Genomic DNA, 17077 nt, shown 5'->3' with positions numbered 1-17077 from the left:
TATATATATATATATATATATATATATACAGTCATGCAGCCTCCTAGTCAATATTGATGTAAATGTCACTTCAATGTAGGCAATTATACAAGTATTTAGCACCTTTTAGGATGTGATGGGCTTGACCCGAGTTCCTCCTAAACAAACACATTTATTTTCATTTGAGGAGACGGTTTTGGTCAGAAGAGTGAAACCTTGACATAACTGTATGCCACAAAATGGAGAGTGATCTCAAAGACACATCAAGGCTAGTTTTTGGAGGGTGCTAATACCAGTCTTAGAAAATGGCTTCTGACTTCTCACTCTTTTGAAGAGTAACCGACTAGGTTTATAAACCGAATTTTTACCAGGAAACTAATTAATTTTTTATAAGTGCTGATGGGAAGAGGAGTGAAATATCTAGATAGAACAAAAGTTGTTGATGGCAATGAAATGTCAGCAGTCTGTAATTTCCTAAGGGATGTTCAACCAAATATTGCTGATAGTGTATGCATAGATACATTTTGCACACAATTCTTGTTTTTCTGCTCATAGCAGTTTTCTATTATATAGTCCCTCCATTCTGGAAAAGGAAAAATGTTCAACTGTATCTCTAAAATCCCCAGATTACTTAAAAATTGATGCTGATGATGAGAATATTTAAACTTCTCACCAGCATTATATGCGTTGTAGTGGCAATTACACTTTGAGTGATATTTGAGTTGCTACATTCTGTAGTTTGGAGGATAATGTCAACCAAAATCTATTCTCAAACACACGAACAAGCAGCCTTTCCCTCATCTTTGAATCTTTAACACACTCCCACCAGCACATCAGCAGGTTTTTCATCTCTTTGCAGTTTACCCACATAAGCTTTGTTTTTCAAGGACTGGGACAGAGCCAACGCTGAGAGAAGATCACTATGCACTTAATCTACATCCTTTCAAAGCGCATGCTGCCTCCTGCATGCTGTTTTACTCCCATGTATTATACTTCATTTCTTATTCATCAGTGTTTTATTTAAGTTTTAGGGAACCTCTGAATCCCTCGTCAAGCCGTCTCTCCCTCTGTACTTGTCTTATCACAATCTGGTTAATTTTTTATTTATTTTTTTTGCCGTATCTGCTTATGCAGCACAGCCCTGGTTCTCATGTTTCTCTTTTGTGATACCATGCACTCTCCCTCACATCACTGCTTTTTTCACACCTCCACTGTGTCTCTTTCATATCCATCATGCTCTATTTCTGTTGTCTCATTTCATCCCTTCCCTGTCTCCATCTTTCATCAGCTCTTTTGTTCATGCACTTGTCAGCTGTTTTCTGTGAAACTCGCATACAGGCAGGCTGCAGAATTCCCCCTTCATTTTCTTTGCCTTTTCTCCTTTGCTGCATGCTGCTTGTCCTAATCTTCCACTCAAGACCTTGTCCTTGTTTAGACTTCTTGTTCTCTTAATTCTCCTTTTGCTCACTCGTTTCTAATTTCTAACGACTTCACTTCGTCCTTCTCTTGACAATGTTTGTTTTATGCAAATACTCCTTGCTTTCTATGTCATAGTTTCCTTTTTTTAAACTACATTCACTAAAACTCAGAAGATGCTTCAGCTGCCAAGGCTTACTGTGCTCCACAAAAACTAAACATCTGTCTTTCTAACACCCTCTAGCCTGCTTTCTAATTCTCCTCCACTGTGTCCCCAACTCTGCTCATTTTCAGAAGTGCTTTATTGGATGGTAAATTGAGTTATTATTGCCAAAGGAAGACAATACACATTAGAAGAGATAAATGAGTCTGCACAATTCACAACTTTGCAAACAAACTATTTTCTTTGGAAATTATGAATTGTGTGCCTACAGGCTAAAAAAAAAATCAGACTTTTTATCTGCATTGATGATGCTACAGGACTGCATAAGTGGAGATGATATTGTTTAAATGGCAAGAATTATACTTATTTATAGGCAAAAATATAGATATGGAGATGTTTCAGAGCATTTATTTCTGTCACTCAAATGCCTTTTTTTTCAGAAAACCATTTTCTATTTCTGGAAGCTGAAGAAAAACCTCCTCTTAGAAATACAGCTATTCAGACATTTGTCAGATGGTGAAAACCAAAGATGATCATGGCTTGGAGGCCACAGAACCACCATCACACTTTTCATGTACACTATTTTGTATAATACTTATATTTTGCTCAAGGTTATTAAGCCATTGTACACTTTTACTAGCTAATGCCCTCCATTAGGTCCATAATAGTAATTTTCAGCTGAATATAAAACTTGCACTGTCTCTTATCCCCATTAAATCTTGTATTTGTTTGTTGTTGTTTTTTTTTTGTTGTTTTTTTTTTGCAACATGGCCTAATGGCCCACAGAAGAAGTTAATGGCTGTAATTTTGACCCCCATCCAGCTTTCCTCAGGTAATTTATTACATCAGACAAGTCATTAGGAACAATAAGTTCAAAAAACAAAATGTCAGCAGCTCAAAAGTGCAACAAGTTGGCATTATTTTCCCCGCTGTGGTTATCATTTAAACCTTTGTGTTGGCGGTTGCTTGTATAGACTGAAGTATTTTGTTTGAGATAATTTCTAGTATTGTTTCAATTCAAGCCCAGTTGTTCAAATTAACACTGGCTGTAAAAGGTTCCTGTATAGTTTCAGAGGCTGGATTTCTGTAAAAATAAAATAAAATAAAATAAAGGTTGTATATTGACTTATTATTTCAAAATTTTCTCAGGTTGCAAAGCATAACCTTTAGTCAATAAGTAAGAACAAAAATCTGAATAATATGTCAATCTTGTTTGCCTTCAGAGGTATAATCTTTTTTATACATCTGGTCAAAGCAATGGATTTTCTTTTGTATTTTCTATATTTCAAGAATCATATTGGAGGTGTGAGATTAAGAAGCTAAATTTCATTTTGACTTCCCTGAGCACACAGAGTGAATAAAAAAAAGTCATGATTCTGTATTTTTATCTCATTTGGCTTCGATTCTGATCAGATGTTGAGATCAGATAATCTGCTTATGTTTGATACTATACTTGGCTCTGCTCTCCCTTTCCAGAAATGTCTTATCTCTCCTCTCCACTCCTCAATCATTCCTGCTTTCGTCCACCTCCTCTTTTATACTCTATCAATTTGGCCTGCCGTTGGTCCTCTCTATCTCTTTGGGAGCTGACGAAGCAGAAAAGTGGAGGGACCGGTCTTTGAACTAGGCATATCTTTTTCCAAACACCTTTTCCCTCCTCCTCTTCTGTGCCCTTCAGGTTCTTCCTAGATTTGTTCATCAGCTGCCCACACTCCATATGAAAATCCGAGTATCACCTTATGGATGAGCATATGCATCCTTTTGCAAGACATCATTTACACTAATTGTTCTGTTTTTGTTTTTGTAACAGAAAGAAATGAATTTGAACTCCTTCCCCTCCCCACATCACAATGCCTCGCTGGTGAACACCCTAATATTTATGAGCAGGAGATGACAATAGTGTCTGCCAAACATTTAGAGGTGTGGTGACTTTGGCTCGGGCAGATCATGGATGTTTATATCTCATGATGACAGCTATTTATTGGGGGATTCCCTCAAAAGGGAGGTCCTGCAATTGTGTTTGGATGTGAGCGAGCTGAGGTGGGTGGGCAGTTTAGCACTCTGGGATGGGACTCCATGTGACTCATGAATTCCAGCGACTCTGCTTCCCCCTTTAAATCCTGCTGTTTAATATGACAAGATTGGGTAAACAAACTCACTAACATCATTGCCCAAAAAGAGAAGACTGGATTTTCCTGTTTCATGCCAAATGAATACACAGTTTTTTTTTTTTTTATGATTTAGAGGATCTCATGTTAAATATGATTTAATCAAGAAGTCAAAACCAGTTAATAAAAAAAAAGAAAACAAGCTTTTGATCCCACAAAATTCTCACGGAGCTGTAATTTATTGGAGATGAAGACAAGTAAATACTACTTTTAAAGCAAAAATAAATAACCAGGATGCACTTAACTGTTCTGACTGAGCAAGTCTGCTCTATATATTTTTAGTTTCAAAGACTCGCCGTTCTTGTAATCTAAGTATTCTTTAGCAATGTTTCTTCAAGCTTAATTTAGGTATTTTTAAGTTTCTGCTGACTTTCTTTGCAGGAAGTGACATGATCTTTTTGTTTGGCAAGTAATTTAATGTCACCAACGTCAAGGTTTGCCAGTCATTATTACTCCTCTTTGCATTTTTCACTGCATTTCCCATGATAAAAACATATTACGAGGAAAAAAAATGTTTCTTCCCAGAAAAGGGCTTTTTTGAGGAGTACTACTTACTTTTCATTTACTGCTAACTTGAACATATGGAGAATGCTAAACTCTTCAGCCATTTCAGCTAAAACTTGTGTAAAACTCATGATTTCTGTTCATTTTAACAGAAACAGAATCATTGATGTCTATGGAGGAGGAAGGAAGAAACGTCTCCTGATTTTAAAGTAAGACATAGGGAAGTATATATTTGAATTCGATTATTAAAATCTGTTAGCGTCACAATCTTTTTTCTGACTTCAGTTATGTTTCAGAAATGTAACACTTCTAATCCCAATTGGACGTCTGTTTCTGCTCCTCTCGTATTAGGGGCAACGAAACAGGGACATTTATTGCAGTTACAGGTTTCTGTAGCGTTTGTAGTGACGCTATGTAAGTTGATAAGTGTAATCGCTTTCAGAAGAGGAGAAGTGATCTGCTCAGTGGCATGGTATGTTATTTATAAAAATTACATACTTATAAAAATTGCACTGCTTAGGAGCCTGGAGTAGAGACTCATACAACAAATGGCCACGGTAAAATAGGAGGTTCTGGGAAAACACATTTCAGGAGAAAAAAAAACATCTAATAGTCAATCAAATCACCTTTAGACATACAAAGCCTATAAGGTGCAGGAAATAAATCAACTAAATAAACAGTTTGAGATTATTGTCTACTGTATGAAAGAAAGAAAATGTCTCTGGTGAGCTGGTGTACATTTGGCATGCAGGCAGACGGATTCCTAATGTAGCTCTCTCCTGACCAGTAATCATTTACAACAAATATCAAATTGTGCTACATATTTTTCTGGGGAAAACCTTTTCAGCATCACTCCTGAGGACACCAATGTCTGATTTTTGATTTCAGTTGTCCAGACAAATGTCCATTGTCTCTTGTCAGCATCGGATTCACATTGCGACTGAGACTGACATCAGACTGAGACTGACGACGATTCATTGTTGAACTAATATGTCCGTTTGACCCTGTCTGATGGGATTCTGCTGCAATAAAAAAACAAAAAACATTTTGGCACCTTCCATTGTGCAATGTGATATAGTAGACAATGTCATGACATGTTCAACTCCTGCACTCCATTTAAAGCAGCAGAGTGTTTGCTGGGCTTCAGAAACATTTTTATTTATTTACTCGTAGTGACAACCTGTCGTTGGGACACTATGCTTGGATATTTGTGCTTGGGGTTGATAAGACACATCAACATTGCCAAAGATAAATAAAAGGTAAATGAGTATCAAACATCAGTTTAATATGTTACAAGCCATTCTCTCAGTTGCTCAGCAGTGAGGAGTAGAATGTATTATTTATATTAAGAATAATATATAAATGTGTTGCCCAATCAAAGTGTATGTAGTCTGTTTCAATAGTCACAAACTGTTTTATTTCCAATAAGGACTTCCTACCACATGGACTAAAGGGGAGTTTGTCTTTGGGTGGTTCATTTCCCGATGCAATACAGAATGCAGCTTCATAAATAAAAATCTCCTTTAGGAGAGAGTTACACATGCATGGGTGTGCTTACATGCAGGGTACAATATGATTTTCCACTCATGAACTCCATATTCTCAATGATTACATATTTATTTTGCCCCTCTCTTATTTGCATATTTAGTGTATTTTAGTGTAAACACCTACATGATCGCCTTTGTGCATTTAGTTTTCTATACTAAACCCAGGAAGATAGAGCACATCATCCCAGTTTTAAAGTCCTTACACTGACTCCCTGTAGCTCCGAGAATAGTATTTAAAATACTTCTGTGAGTCTATAAATCACTGAATGGCTTAGCACCGTAATACATTAAGGATCTATTGTTACTGTATCAACTCTCCAGACCATTCAGGTCTTCTGGTTGTAGTCTGCTCTGCATCCAAAGAACTAAATATGGAGAAGCAGCATTCAGTTTTAATGCACTGCAAATCTGAAACAAGCTTCCAGAAAACTGCCGAAACACTGACTTCCTTTAAATCAAGGCTAAAAGTCACCTGTTTCGAGCTGCATTTGACCAGTAGTAAGTAGAACATTGATCAAAATGTTTATTGTGTATTTACTTGATTTTAATTATAGTATTTGATAAAATGTAATGTCTGTTTGCTGTTTTATAATTGGTGACTGTATGATGTTTTTATGAGGTAAAGCAATTTTAACTGCCTCGTTGCTGAAAATGTCCTTTACAAATAAACTTGACTATAAACATTATAAACATTTTGGGCCCACAGCAACTACACTTGAGTTTACACTTTGTAAGTTTTTTTCTCATTATGAATCATTATGAGTGAAACTTTAAAGCAGATATGCATTTTTTGCCCTTTCAATCACATTATAGATCTATGCTTTATGTACATTTCTAAAGGTTTACAAACTGCATTGCCTTAACCTTGCTTATGTAACAGTTTTGTCTGATGCCAATGTGCATACGAGCAGAGCTGTTTTGCAACATGTGCTAACAGAAGTGCAGTTTTTGATTAAAAACAGCTGAAACAGAAGGCAAAAAGATGAGAAGATAAAGTCAGAAATAAGACAGAGAGATTAAAAGAGAAGGAACTGGAGAGATTGAGTGATATGTGGAGAGGCACAGAATGATAAGACGGGCCTGAGAGAGGAAGGCAAAAGATAAGAAGGGCGTTATTAGAAGAAGAGGATTCAGACAGCTATGCCAGTGCTCTTTAACAAAACATGGTGAAGCTTTAGTTATATTCTCTGTTAAGCTCAGTTCCTTTTTAACTAAATAATGGCTTCTCAACATTAAATGTTTAAACCAGCATGTCAAACCTGTTTCTGTATGGGAAGGTAACCACGACCCTGGTTGTAAGCATGACTGCTTTTCCCATGTAACACTTCAGCTGCACCTGTGTTTGGAGCATGTTTGTCCACATAACTGCTGTGTGGTAACATGGCAGAAAAATGTTCCTAAATCCTTAGAGTACTTCATTTATTATTACTTCAGTCGTACGACAACCACAGAACCTCATTATGAGAAATGCTGCTGTATAACAAACATTATCAATTAAAAGAGGCAGAACTTTCCATGGTATGTTTCATAGTTTACAAGTGAATATGTGAGCTTTTCACACTTCATTGGTGTCAAAACTCTTTTGAAGTTGTAAATCAAAGAATCCTGCTTGGCACTATGAAGGTTTTTAAGAAACAAAGCAGTAAATAAAAGGTATTGTGTGTACACAATAATACATAAGTCAACATAAGTCAATCACAAACATAGTTTGACTTTTATTCTAGATCATGGTTTTTGTGTCTTCCCTTTTCATAGGAACAGATATCAAATCTATCAAAAGAAGTGCCTTTTTTTTTTTACATTTTGTCACGTTATAACCTGCAGTGCCTAGGCTGCTCTACAACTTCAGGTCTTAAAGATTTTATCACTGCCCACAAATGTCTTATTCAAACCTCCAAACTTTTTTTGAATGGCTGCTTAAAGGTGCGTTAAGATTTTCACAGCATAAACAAACCCAGAAATATGTTTCAAAAATAGTTTTTTATGCCTTTCTATATGAACCAAATGATCTTAGAAATGTGTCCAGCGTTACAATAGTGAGATAATATGGGGTTTGGTGCATTTTCTTTGTCTTGGGCTACTATTTTCCATCTTAGTAATAATATATGTAAAGATAATTTCACACACGCAACGACTGCCAATTGAGAGCTCCCACGAACAGAGACGACCTTCAACAATGTACTACAATACAAAGCAGATTCAGAAATGTTCTTGGAAAATTTAAAAGAGTGACTGCTGCTGAAACAGATGTTTGAGGAGTGTCGCCTCCTGCTCACATAAGAGCTGCCAGAGCCACCTCTTGTTCCTCTTCCGCCTCTATCGCTTTTAACCATTATACTCTAGAAAGAAGGGAATTAGCATCTGTCTTGCCATCCATTTATCATATTTAGCGCTAGACAGATATCTGAGTAGCACAGTTCTATGACCTATGCAGCGCCTTGGAAAAAGTGTTAATTCCTTGGAAAATGTCCACAGCGTGTTATGTTACAATCTAAAATCTCAAAATGGTGCATATTTTTGAAGTGATACATGGTTTTCAATTTTACGGAGGAATAAAAATCTTTGTTCTGATTTTGTCCTTTTTACTCCCATAATCCAAAGCAAAATGCTGTCACACCAATCTTTTGCAAAAGTCACATATTTAGTAAATGAGCCCCTCAGTGTGTAATTGAAATGTCTTGTTCTCCACAACTGTGCACTGCTGTGCAAAAGCAGCAAGAAAAAAATAGTCTTCAGTAAAAAAACAACAAAAAAAAAACATCTCAATATTAATTGAACCCTAAGCCATGTAAGAAATACAGCAAAATTGTGGTAATCTGTCAAATGGAACCAAAATTTTACTTTTTATTTTACAATTACAGCAGACAGAAAACTAACACTGAACATCACCTCAAATGTGCTACTCCCACTGTGAAACCTTATGGTGGAACCCTGATGATGTGATGAGGTCAGACGAATGGAGCCAAAAAGAAATCCTGCCAGATGAAGTAAAAGACTTTAGACCGGGGCAAAAGGACCCTATCCAGCTGGCCGAACCTAAACCTAGAGCCAGCGCTACAGGAGGATGGTTTGGTATAGCTTGCTTCAGTTCAATGTCCTGTTCTAAGTCTAACCTGTGAATTTTTCAAACTGATATTCCAAAATCTCTATCCAATCTGATTGACGGTGGGCTGGGTTGCCATAAAAATTGGTTAAGAGTTCAAGGTTACAAATTGGCACGGTTGGTAGGATCATAAGACACTTGCAGCAAAAGATGGTACATCAAATTCAGCCAGGGCGCTGAAAACGCATAAATACACAAGGCTTCTAGTAATAATGTGACAAAATGTGAAAAAGCAAACATGTAATGCATGATCTATATTAGTGTCCTCTTCTAATAATTGGTCAAATTTATGTTGACTGAGGATACACTGATTTATTGGCTAAATCAGAAAGCAGAAGACTGTCCATTCGATAAGCTATGTGCAGTGACCACAGGATCGGGATTAAAATGATCAAAGCAAACAAGTCCTAAACAAAGTGGCAGAGGCAACCACAAGAACTTACAAATGTCTTTGGTGTGGAAACTTTCTGCCATGAGTCTGGAAACCAATGATGCATCAACTGTAATAACCACTGGGACAATAAACTTAATCTGAAACTTGGAAACATCTCTCCTTTCGGAATATTTCAGTGAATAAATTAGGAAAGTTGATGAAGGGAAAGTGGAAAGGGGCCAGGAGTAGCTAACAATGCAGCCAGCCAGTAGCTCCTTATCTGTTTTCCCTTATCACCATCAACATGAAAGAAAAAGAAAAAAATAACACATTTCTGTAGCTGTAGAAAATATGCAACATTACTGTTAACCACAAAAAAAAAAAAACAATCATGAATTAACACAAAACAATGTTTACAAAATCACACTTAAATTCTCATAATAACCTCACCAAGAAAAAAAGAGAATGAGGCTGGGATTAGTGAAAATTAAAATGAGATTTAAAGCATTTCTTATGCTCTTGAACATAGCTACAGTTACATCCAACATTATTTATACCCATAGAAGATAGAAGGATCTCTAAATAGAAAATAAATCAATGTAAAAGGGGTGTATTTTGGGGCAAGAAAAAATAAAGTAAGCAAATAGTTCTATTCTTGAAATAAAAATAAATATTTTATTGCCTCCAATACAATAACATAGCATTCCTTTTGTGCACGCTCAGTCATTTGTAGCATGTGCAGTTAAAAGAAATTCCAACATCAACATGAGAAAAACTCAGCACTTTCTGTGTGAGTTAACATAAACATTGTGTAAGGATAATATGTTGACTATTTTTTTTCCTGCTAAACCAATTAATCAGATAGCAAAAAGTGTCTAATAGGAGATTCTAGTTTATAAGATTTTGAATCGAGTGAAGCTACATGAATTCTACTTGGGGAATTCTGGGGAAAATTATATATTTGTTGTACAGTTTTGTCTATATTTCTGTTCAGACTGTAGTTCTTTCAGCAACTTATATTGTTCAGAATCTGTATACTCCAATTAATAATTATTTGATGACTAAATTAGCTGATGATTATTTCAATAATCAATTAATCACGATTAATTATTTCGACCCTAAATGCAACCAAAAACAACTTTTTCTACCACTTCCGATATTTTTATCCCAAAAGAAAGTCTAATTTTGCCACTTCCTTATGTGGTACTACACTGTATAAAAAATAAAAAAATAAAAACATCTCTAGTTTACAGTATTAATAAAGTAAAATTCAGGTAACCACTGTAAATTAGACTTTTTTTTTTTTTACACAGTACATACCAATGCATACACTGTAAATACATCTGATAGTATTTAAAGCATCTGTAGTCTGAACAAGCATATCACATTTCGTCCAACTTTTACATTATTAATGTGAGATATAAATAATAAATCTGCATCAGAAGAGACCAGATCCAGTTAACCTGGAAGTAAACAATGGCTGAAAATTATTATGAAATTATGAAAAACATCCATTTCAGTGAAGAATATCACATCACAATCACACCACTCCTTGTCTGACTACGCATCTAAATAGACTTTCCTACAGAAGTTGCCACCAATCCTCCACAAAAGGCCATTGATATAAGTTGTGCTGCCTCTTTATTAGCTTTTGTTGTCTTGTTATGATTTTGTAAGAATGAGCCAAGTGCCAAAAATGCTTAAGAGGGAAATAAGGGAACCTAGTGAGACAGGGTTAATTGAAGAGGACTATAACTTTCTGTTAGAATGTCTCTGAAGTAACACCTCCTTTAATAAATATGCTCTGGGACACACAGGCTCATTCACAGTAGCCAGCGGACAAGTGAATGCCTGGGAGTCTCTATCAGCATGAGGTTATGCACATGGAAGCAACTCTAATCAGAACCAGTCAATCAAATACCGGAACTAAGCTCTCAAGTTCCACCTATCAGCTGAGGAAAACAAACACACACTTATGAATACATGCTGGCTATGAGAGCTTCCAGAGAGCGAATTATAGCAAGACTGTTGTGGATTAAAGAGCTTTTTAAAGAGGCAGTATTATGCACTTTCCAGGCACATAGCAACATTTTACAGCACAATCAAGTAACTATGTTACCTTCAGTTCTGTGTATTCTGTGTATAAAGGAAATGTGCCTCTGCAATTTGACACCTTGAAATTCGGCCTCTGTCTCTTTAAGAAGTGCCTATTCTTTCTGACTCTTCGACTTTACAGCAGCACATCAATGCGTATCCATTAAGCCATTTAGAACCGTTCTCAGACACGTTGGACTGAGAAGTATTTCATATGATAACCTCATAACTATATTATAACATGAAATAAAGCTCCAACAAATCAATTTTACATAACAACCCTCCATATATCTAACAGTCTACTTAAAAACAGAATTGCCTCAAGTTCTGCATCTGATCAAGCATTGAAAAACTTTGATCATGTCAGTCTAATTTTATGTTATCTGTTCCTACTAATACTTTGACACCTGTGCAAGGATTTGCACTAAACAGCTCTCAACTTCTTACCAAGTGACATATTAAATAAAGCTAGAATCCCATCTACAAAAATTGTCAGAGCAATTGAGAACTGTGCTGCTTTATTCAGTGGTATTTTGACCATTACACTCTGTGGCATAAATTATTTTATGATTGTGTTGACTTTAGAAAATTGAGAAAATTTGCATAATTGTTGATTCTTTGCTCGCTAGTAGCAAAGCAGTCCAGCTGAGTAAAATAATATTTTCTACAAGATTCAACTATTTAGAAACATCGTATGTACTCATATTGGGGGAAAAAAAACCTACCTTAAAGCACATGTAGCAAAACCAAAACTGACAGAAATCTGAAGAACGCTTTACTGGACTGTTCATTTTTCTTTTGCTGAATTTGTTAGGCATTTAAAATCTCAAGTTGAACTTTCTACAACCATCTTACTAGTGAAATTAGCCCCCAGATGCTTTACTTTTAATAAAGGTAGGGGTGCATTAGAGCTATTATTCTGAAGATAATGCAATTTTACAGAGGTCATCAAAGGTACAGCACTAGTATTTAGCAGTGAATTTATGATGGCACTGCTTTACTGTGAGTTATGGATGAGCAGAAAGAATAAAGCAGAACACTAACAATTAATTGAAACAATTTTTTGCTTGGTCATGCGCTAAAATAAGATTTTGTTAATATTTTTAAAAGGCATAACAGCTCAAACAACATTTTGTAGCACCAATCAGCCTTAATGTATAGTGAAGTCATTTGGCATAGTTTTTGTTAGAGCTGATAGAGGAATACATTCACTCAGGTATCTATTCGTGTATGTAAAGCAGATTTTTTTTTGTTTATCTTCTTCATAATTCTTAAAATATTCTTACTTTACTTTGTGTGAACATGTGTGACTTGGGTCTAAGCGTGAACAAATAAACAGTATTTTGAGAAAATAACTACGTCAATAACATATGGTGTAAAGGAGGCATATTGTAAAAGGTAAAATGGCCAATACTTGTGTAGAGCTTTATCAGGACTCCAGACCACTTCACACTACACTTCACACACTGCATATTGTAAGCTGCCCACAGCTGCCCTGGGGCAGTCTGACAGAAGCGAGGCAGCAATGCAACGGCACCACTGGGCCTTCTGACCAACACCAGCAGGCAAGGCAGATAAAGTGTCTTGCCCAAGGACACAACTAGACTGGGAAACAGAGTCGGGGCTCAAACCAGCAACCCATCAGCAAGATAAGATGAACTCCAAGTGTCGGATTGATTGGAAAAATAATGTTGGAATATTTAGGACAGAAGGTAACTTCTGCTCTCATGTCACCTTCTTTTTTTTATTATTTTGTTCTAAACTTGATGAATGTTTAGCAATGTTTACAAAGTCTTTGCATGTCCACAGTCAAATAATTAGCTAAATAAGTCGGAAAGTTGGTCACACGACCCTGGTGTCAAAGCCGCTCCAAGCATTTACCATGTCAAGGTGAGTGAACTTTAGTGATGCAGCGAAAGTGATAGCATAGCATAGGATGAGTTTAGTTGTTAATAATAATATTATTATAAATAGGTAATTGCTGAAACATTTCAAAAGCAAATGCTACTATGCTAATTTTGTCGCAATGGCACATATGTATTGTTAGCATCACAACTGAATATCCCAACATGTCAAGTACAACAGGTGGTATTCTGGCTTAGTAGCACGACAAGCTGTGTGTTCTGTAGTGTCACATACTTTAAGACTTATTTACCAAAGGCTGCACATCTTTCCAACATCACTGAAACACTAAGGAGATACTCAATAGTGTGATGGGACTAATACCAATACGCATGAAAGGTAATAAAAAGTCTAAAATATAAATGAAGTTTATTGCAATATCAAATCACTTTGAGCTGTGGTATGCACAGGCTATAGCTGATATTATGTCCTACACATTTGTCTTGAGTTGTAGTAATTTCCAAGTGAAAACGTGTAGAACAAAAGTTCTCACAAGGCTTAACAATCTAGACAACCAGAAGCTTGTCTAGATTGGAGGGTTGTGCTGAAACTGAGTGAAGTCTATTGTGACTTTACTTTTAACACCTCTTACCTCAACTAACATCTGAAAACAAAACATATTTAAAAAGCATAGCTGGCAATAAAGCAAAGCTTCCTCGGGTACAGAAGGATCTACATAGGACACTAATAGAGTAACAAAGCATGCAGGGACTTTGTGGCACTAACAAACCCATTTGTCTGAAAAAGACGGAAAAGAGGTCAGCATGGAAAGTAAAATAGCTGTCAGATGCCTGTGAAGAACTACTCAGAAATGTACTAGTTGTAAGTAAAAAGGATCCTTTTAAACACTTGCCTTAGGACTTGGATGTTTCTAAATACATTTTAAAGGTCACATTTTCTTAAATTGAAAACAGTCTTGACAATATATATTTTTATTATGTTAACTGTGTTATATCTGTTTTGAGAATAAGTTAAAACTCCTTTCATCAGCTTTGGATAGAAACAGTTAGAACAAATAACGACTTTAAAAGCAAATTATTATGTTAATAATGTGTCCTAGTGGTTTCTAGCTTTATGATATTTTCTTGTCCTTTTCTAAGCAATTTTGTTTTCTGAAGCTGGGAACTTAAGTTGTCAGCTGCTGGTTCATCTGATATCATCTAAAAACTTTAACTTTTTGCATTCAGATACTTTTTTTATCCTGTCAGCTTTTTCTCACAGTGCCACTCTAGTACAGCTGTGACTGTTTATGTGAGATAATTCAGTTTGCACACAATCATTTGACAAGCAGAAAGAGTACATTTGACAGAGTGCACTTGCTATCATTCAAACTAGCATTTTCTTGATACTGCAACAAGTAGTATGTAGAAATGTAAGTGTTTATATTTTTAAAGATACATGCGGAATTAAAATGAATCTCAAGTTAACCCAATAGAGTTTAATGTGGTAATGCGCTCACATATTTTCATGCTATTTTCCAGCTAAAAGCATCGGTCCTACTTTAAGCTTTTCTTTTTGCGTCAAATGTGTCACTTTACAAACTGTAATGCATTTTATTAGAATTTTATGTCATAAACCACACAGCTGTGAAGTAGAAAGCAAATATCTAAAGCTCTCCAAACATTTTACAATAAAAACACTTTGTTAAACCACTTTGTAAACTTTGTTGAGTCAACTTTGTAAGTTTGCAATTGTTCCACACTCTTTTCATTTCCTGATGATGGGTTGAGCAGTGCTAACAGATTTTCAAAATCCAAATATTTGTTTCAGTAATGCTCGCTAGCAAATCTGTGAGGCTTTCACCAAACAGCTGTGCTTACTGTATATAGACTTGTGGACTCTGTTTAGTAATTATTTGATACAAACAGGCATTTGGTTGTGCTGCATACATATTTCAGATATTCATTCATAAATAAAATGTTTAGAGCCCTGCAATCTTCACAGAGACATATTACTCTGTGCAGGTTTATCACATAACATCCTAATAAAACACATTGAGGTTTATGACTGTGACATGACTAAATGTTCAACTCGCTTCAATGCCTTTTTTAAGACACCGTATTTTGGGTTGTGCAACAGAGGTCATTTAATACATCCACATTTAAAGTGCAAGTCCCTTATGTGTTTTGTTTGTTTTCTAAATATGTTTATGCATCATGCTTTTGCTAAATATCAACAAAGACACAAAATGATTTTGATTAATGCAGTCTTGAAAGAGTAGCTTTCCTGGACAGAATAGAATGCCCTCACACATTTTCAAGTTTTCCAGCTAAAAGCAACCCTGCAGTTGAGTGAAGGTGTACAACAACCACAGGCACTGCAGCATGACTTCAGCCTCAGGGGTAAGTAAAAAGTAAGTGTGGCACACTTCCAGAAAGTATGCAATTGGATTAGGGAAGTTGTAGAAGCAATGACAGGATCTAAGCACCCAGATGACAGTCTGCCACAAAATACTACTTTTTTTTTTCCTCTACTTTTTCCACTGGTTGATGCTCGTTGGGATAGTTAAACATTTATTTAGTTATTTCCGTTGCTCATTTCTCCTCTGTTCATTGAACATTTACAAGCTGTATCATTTATTTGTTACAAAAATAACACCAAAAACTCACCTTTTTTCCCCTTTGTTGTTTAAAATTATACACCACATCTTCCATACACACAAGAAAGCTGCGACCTTATATAGTGGAGAAGAAAAAAAAAAAATTCATCTCACCGTCTCTTCTGCTGTTGCCCCTCAACACTTTGGCATTGGCGACCTGAGCCTTCCCGACTTTGCTTAAAGTGGCCAACAATAAAATGATCCACATCTGGAAAACCATCGCTCCATTCATGGTGCTGTTAACACTTTGTCCTCTTTAACAAACTGTCCTCTTCACCTTCCAAATAAACGATTAACTTATAATTCCCAGCGAGCAAGACGCTTTGACCGCTTTTCTTTCAACAGCTCTTGCGTCTGCCAATATGTTTACTCTTTAGGTGAAGGAAATAAAAGTGCTTCCTTCCAGTAGCTCATGAGGTGCGGACACAATGTCTCGGCTTGTGCCAAAGTACCAACGTGTGGAAGAAGTTGCCTTGCTGTGAAAGTCAGGCTCCTGTTGAAACCGAGGGCAAACTCCGAAACAAGGAAGAGCAGGTGGAGGATAATATAGCTCCGCTCACGGTCAGACAATGAGATTAGAGGCGTCGGACGTCTTATCACCGTGAAAATAAAAAAAATTCAAGTCAGTCGCTGACAAATAGTTTCTATCTAACCCATCTACACTGTGAAAGTCAGGGCGCGTCAAAGTTTGCCAACAGAGCGGCGCGGGCTCTCCACTCACGAGCGCGCGCGTGTGTATTTGTGGGGTGTGTTACAATAACAGATGTTGGCACAGGCGGTCAAGAGTAATTTATTCATTTTTACAAAACATTTAAAGTCACAAACTTTATGTAGCTAGTCATCCACGCTAACACACATTTTATACCCATCAGATTAAAATATGAGATACAATACAAACCTTACCAACATATTTTTATTATTGTTTATATATTATGGGGATTCTCCAGAGGAACTGCTCTAAGTGACGAGGAGGGTCGTCTCCCAAAAATTATTAAAATCACAAAATACCTTATCTGTGACTTTTGAGCCGGATTTATTATCACACCCAAAGCTACATAACGGAAGTAATATCCATATCCTTTTTTTTTTCTTAGCAAATTATTTTTAAGACAATGTATTTCAACTTCTCCGAACTAAATTACACTTAACCACCTTAAATAACAGCATATGTTCCCAGAATCGAGCCAAGATATTTTGCTCTTTTTTTTTTTTGGTACATACACCAAACA

General features: G+C 36.2%; 1 protein-coding gene across 3 annotated transcripts in view; it reads right to left on the bottom strand.

The window, feature by feature from the left end:
• pdgfd (platelet derived growth factor d) overlaps positions 1-16558 on the bottom strand; it is a 62710-nt gene extending 46152 nt beyond the window's left edge. For all 3 annotated transcript variants that reach the window (XM_016677394.1, XM_016677393.1, XM_007564098.2), the window contains exon 1: positions 15963-16558. In XM_016677394.1, coding sequence (XP_016532880.1) covers positions 15963-16080 — 118 coding nt within the window. In that variant the 5' untranslated portion in view covers positions 16081-16558. The remainder of the gene's footprint in view (positions 1-15962) is intronic.
• Between the last annotated feature and the right edge of the window lie 519 nt (positions 16559-17077).

This window comes from Poecilia formosa, unplaced genomic scaffold (assembly GCF_000485575.1).
Source record: "Poecilia formosa unplaced genomic scaffold, Poecilia_formosa-5.1.2 Scaffold155, whole genome shotgun sequence".
NCBI lineage: Eukaryota > Metazoa > Chordata > Actinopteri > Cyprinodontiformes > Poeciliidae > Poecilia > Poecilia formosa.
This window is presented reverse-complemented; position numbering and strand designations above follow the sequence as displayed.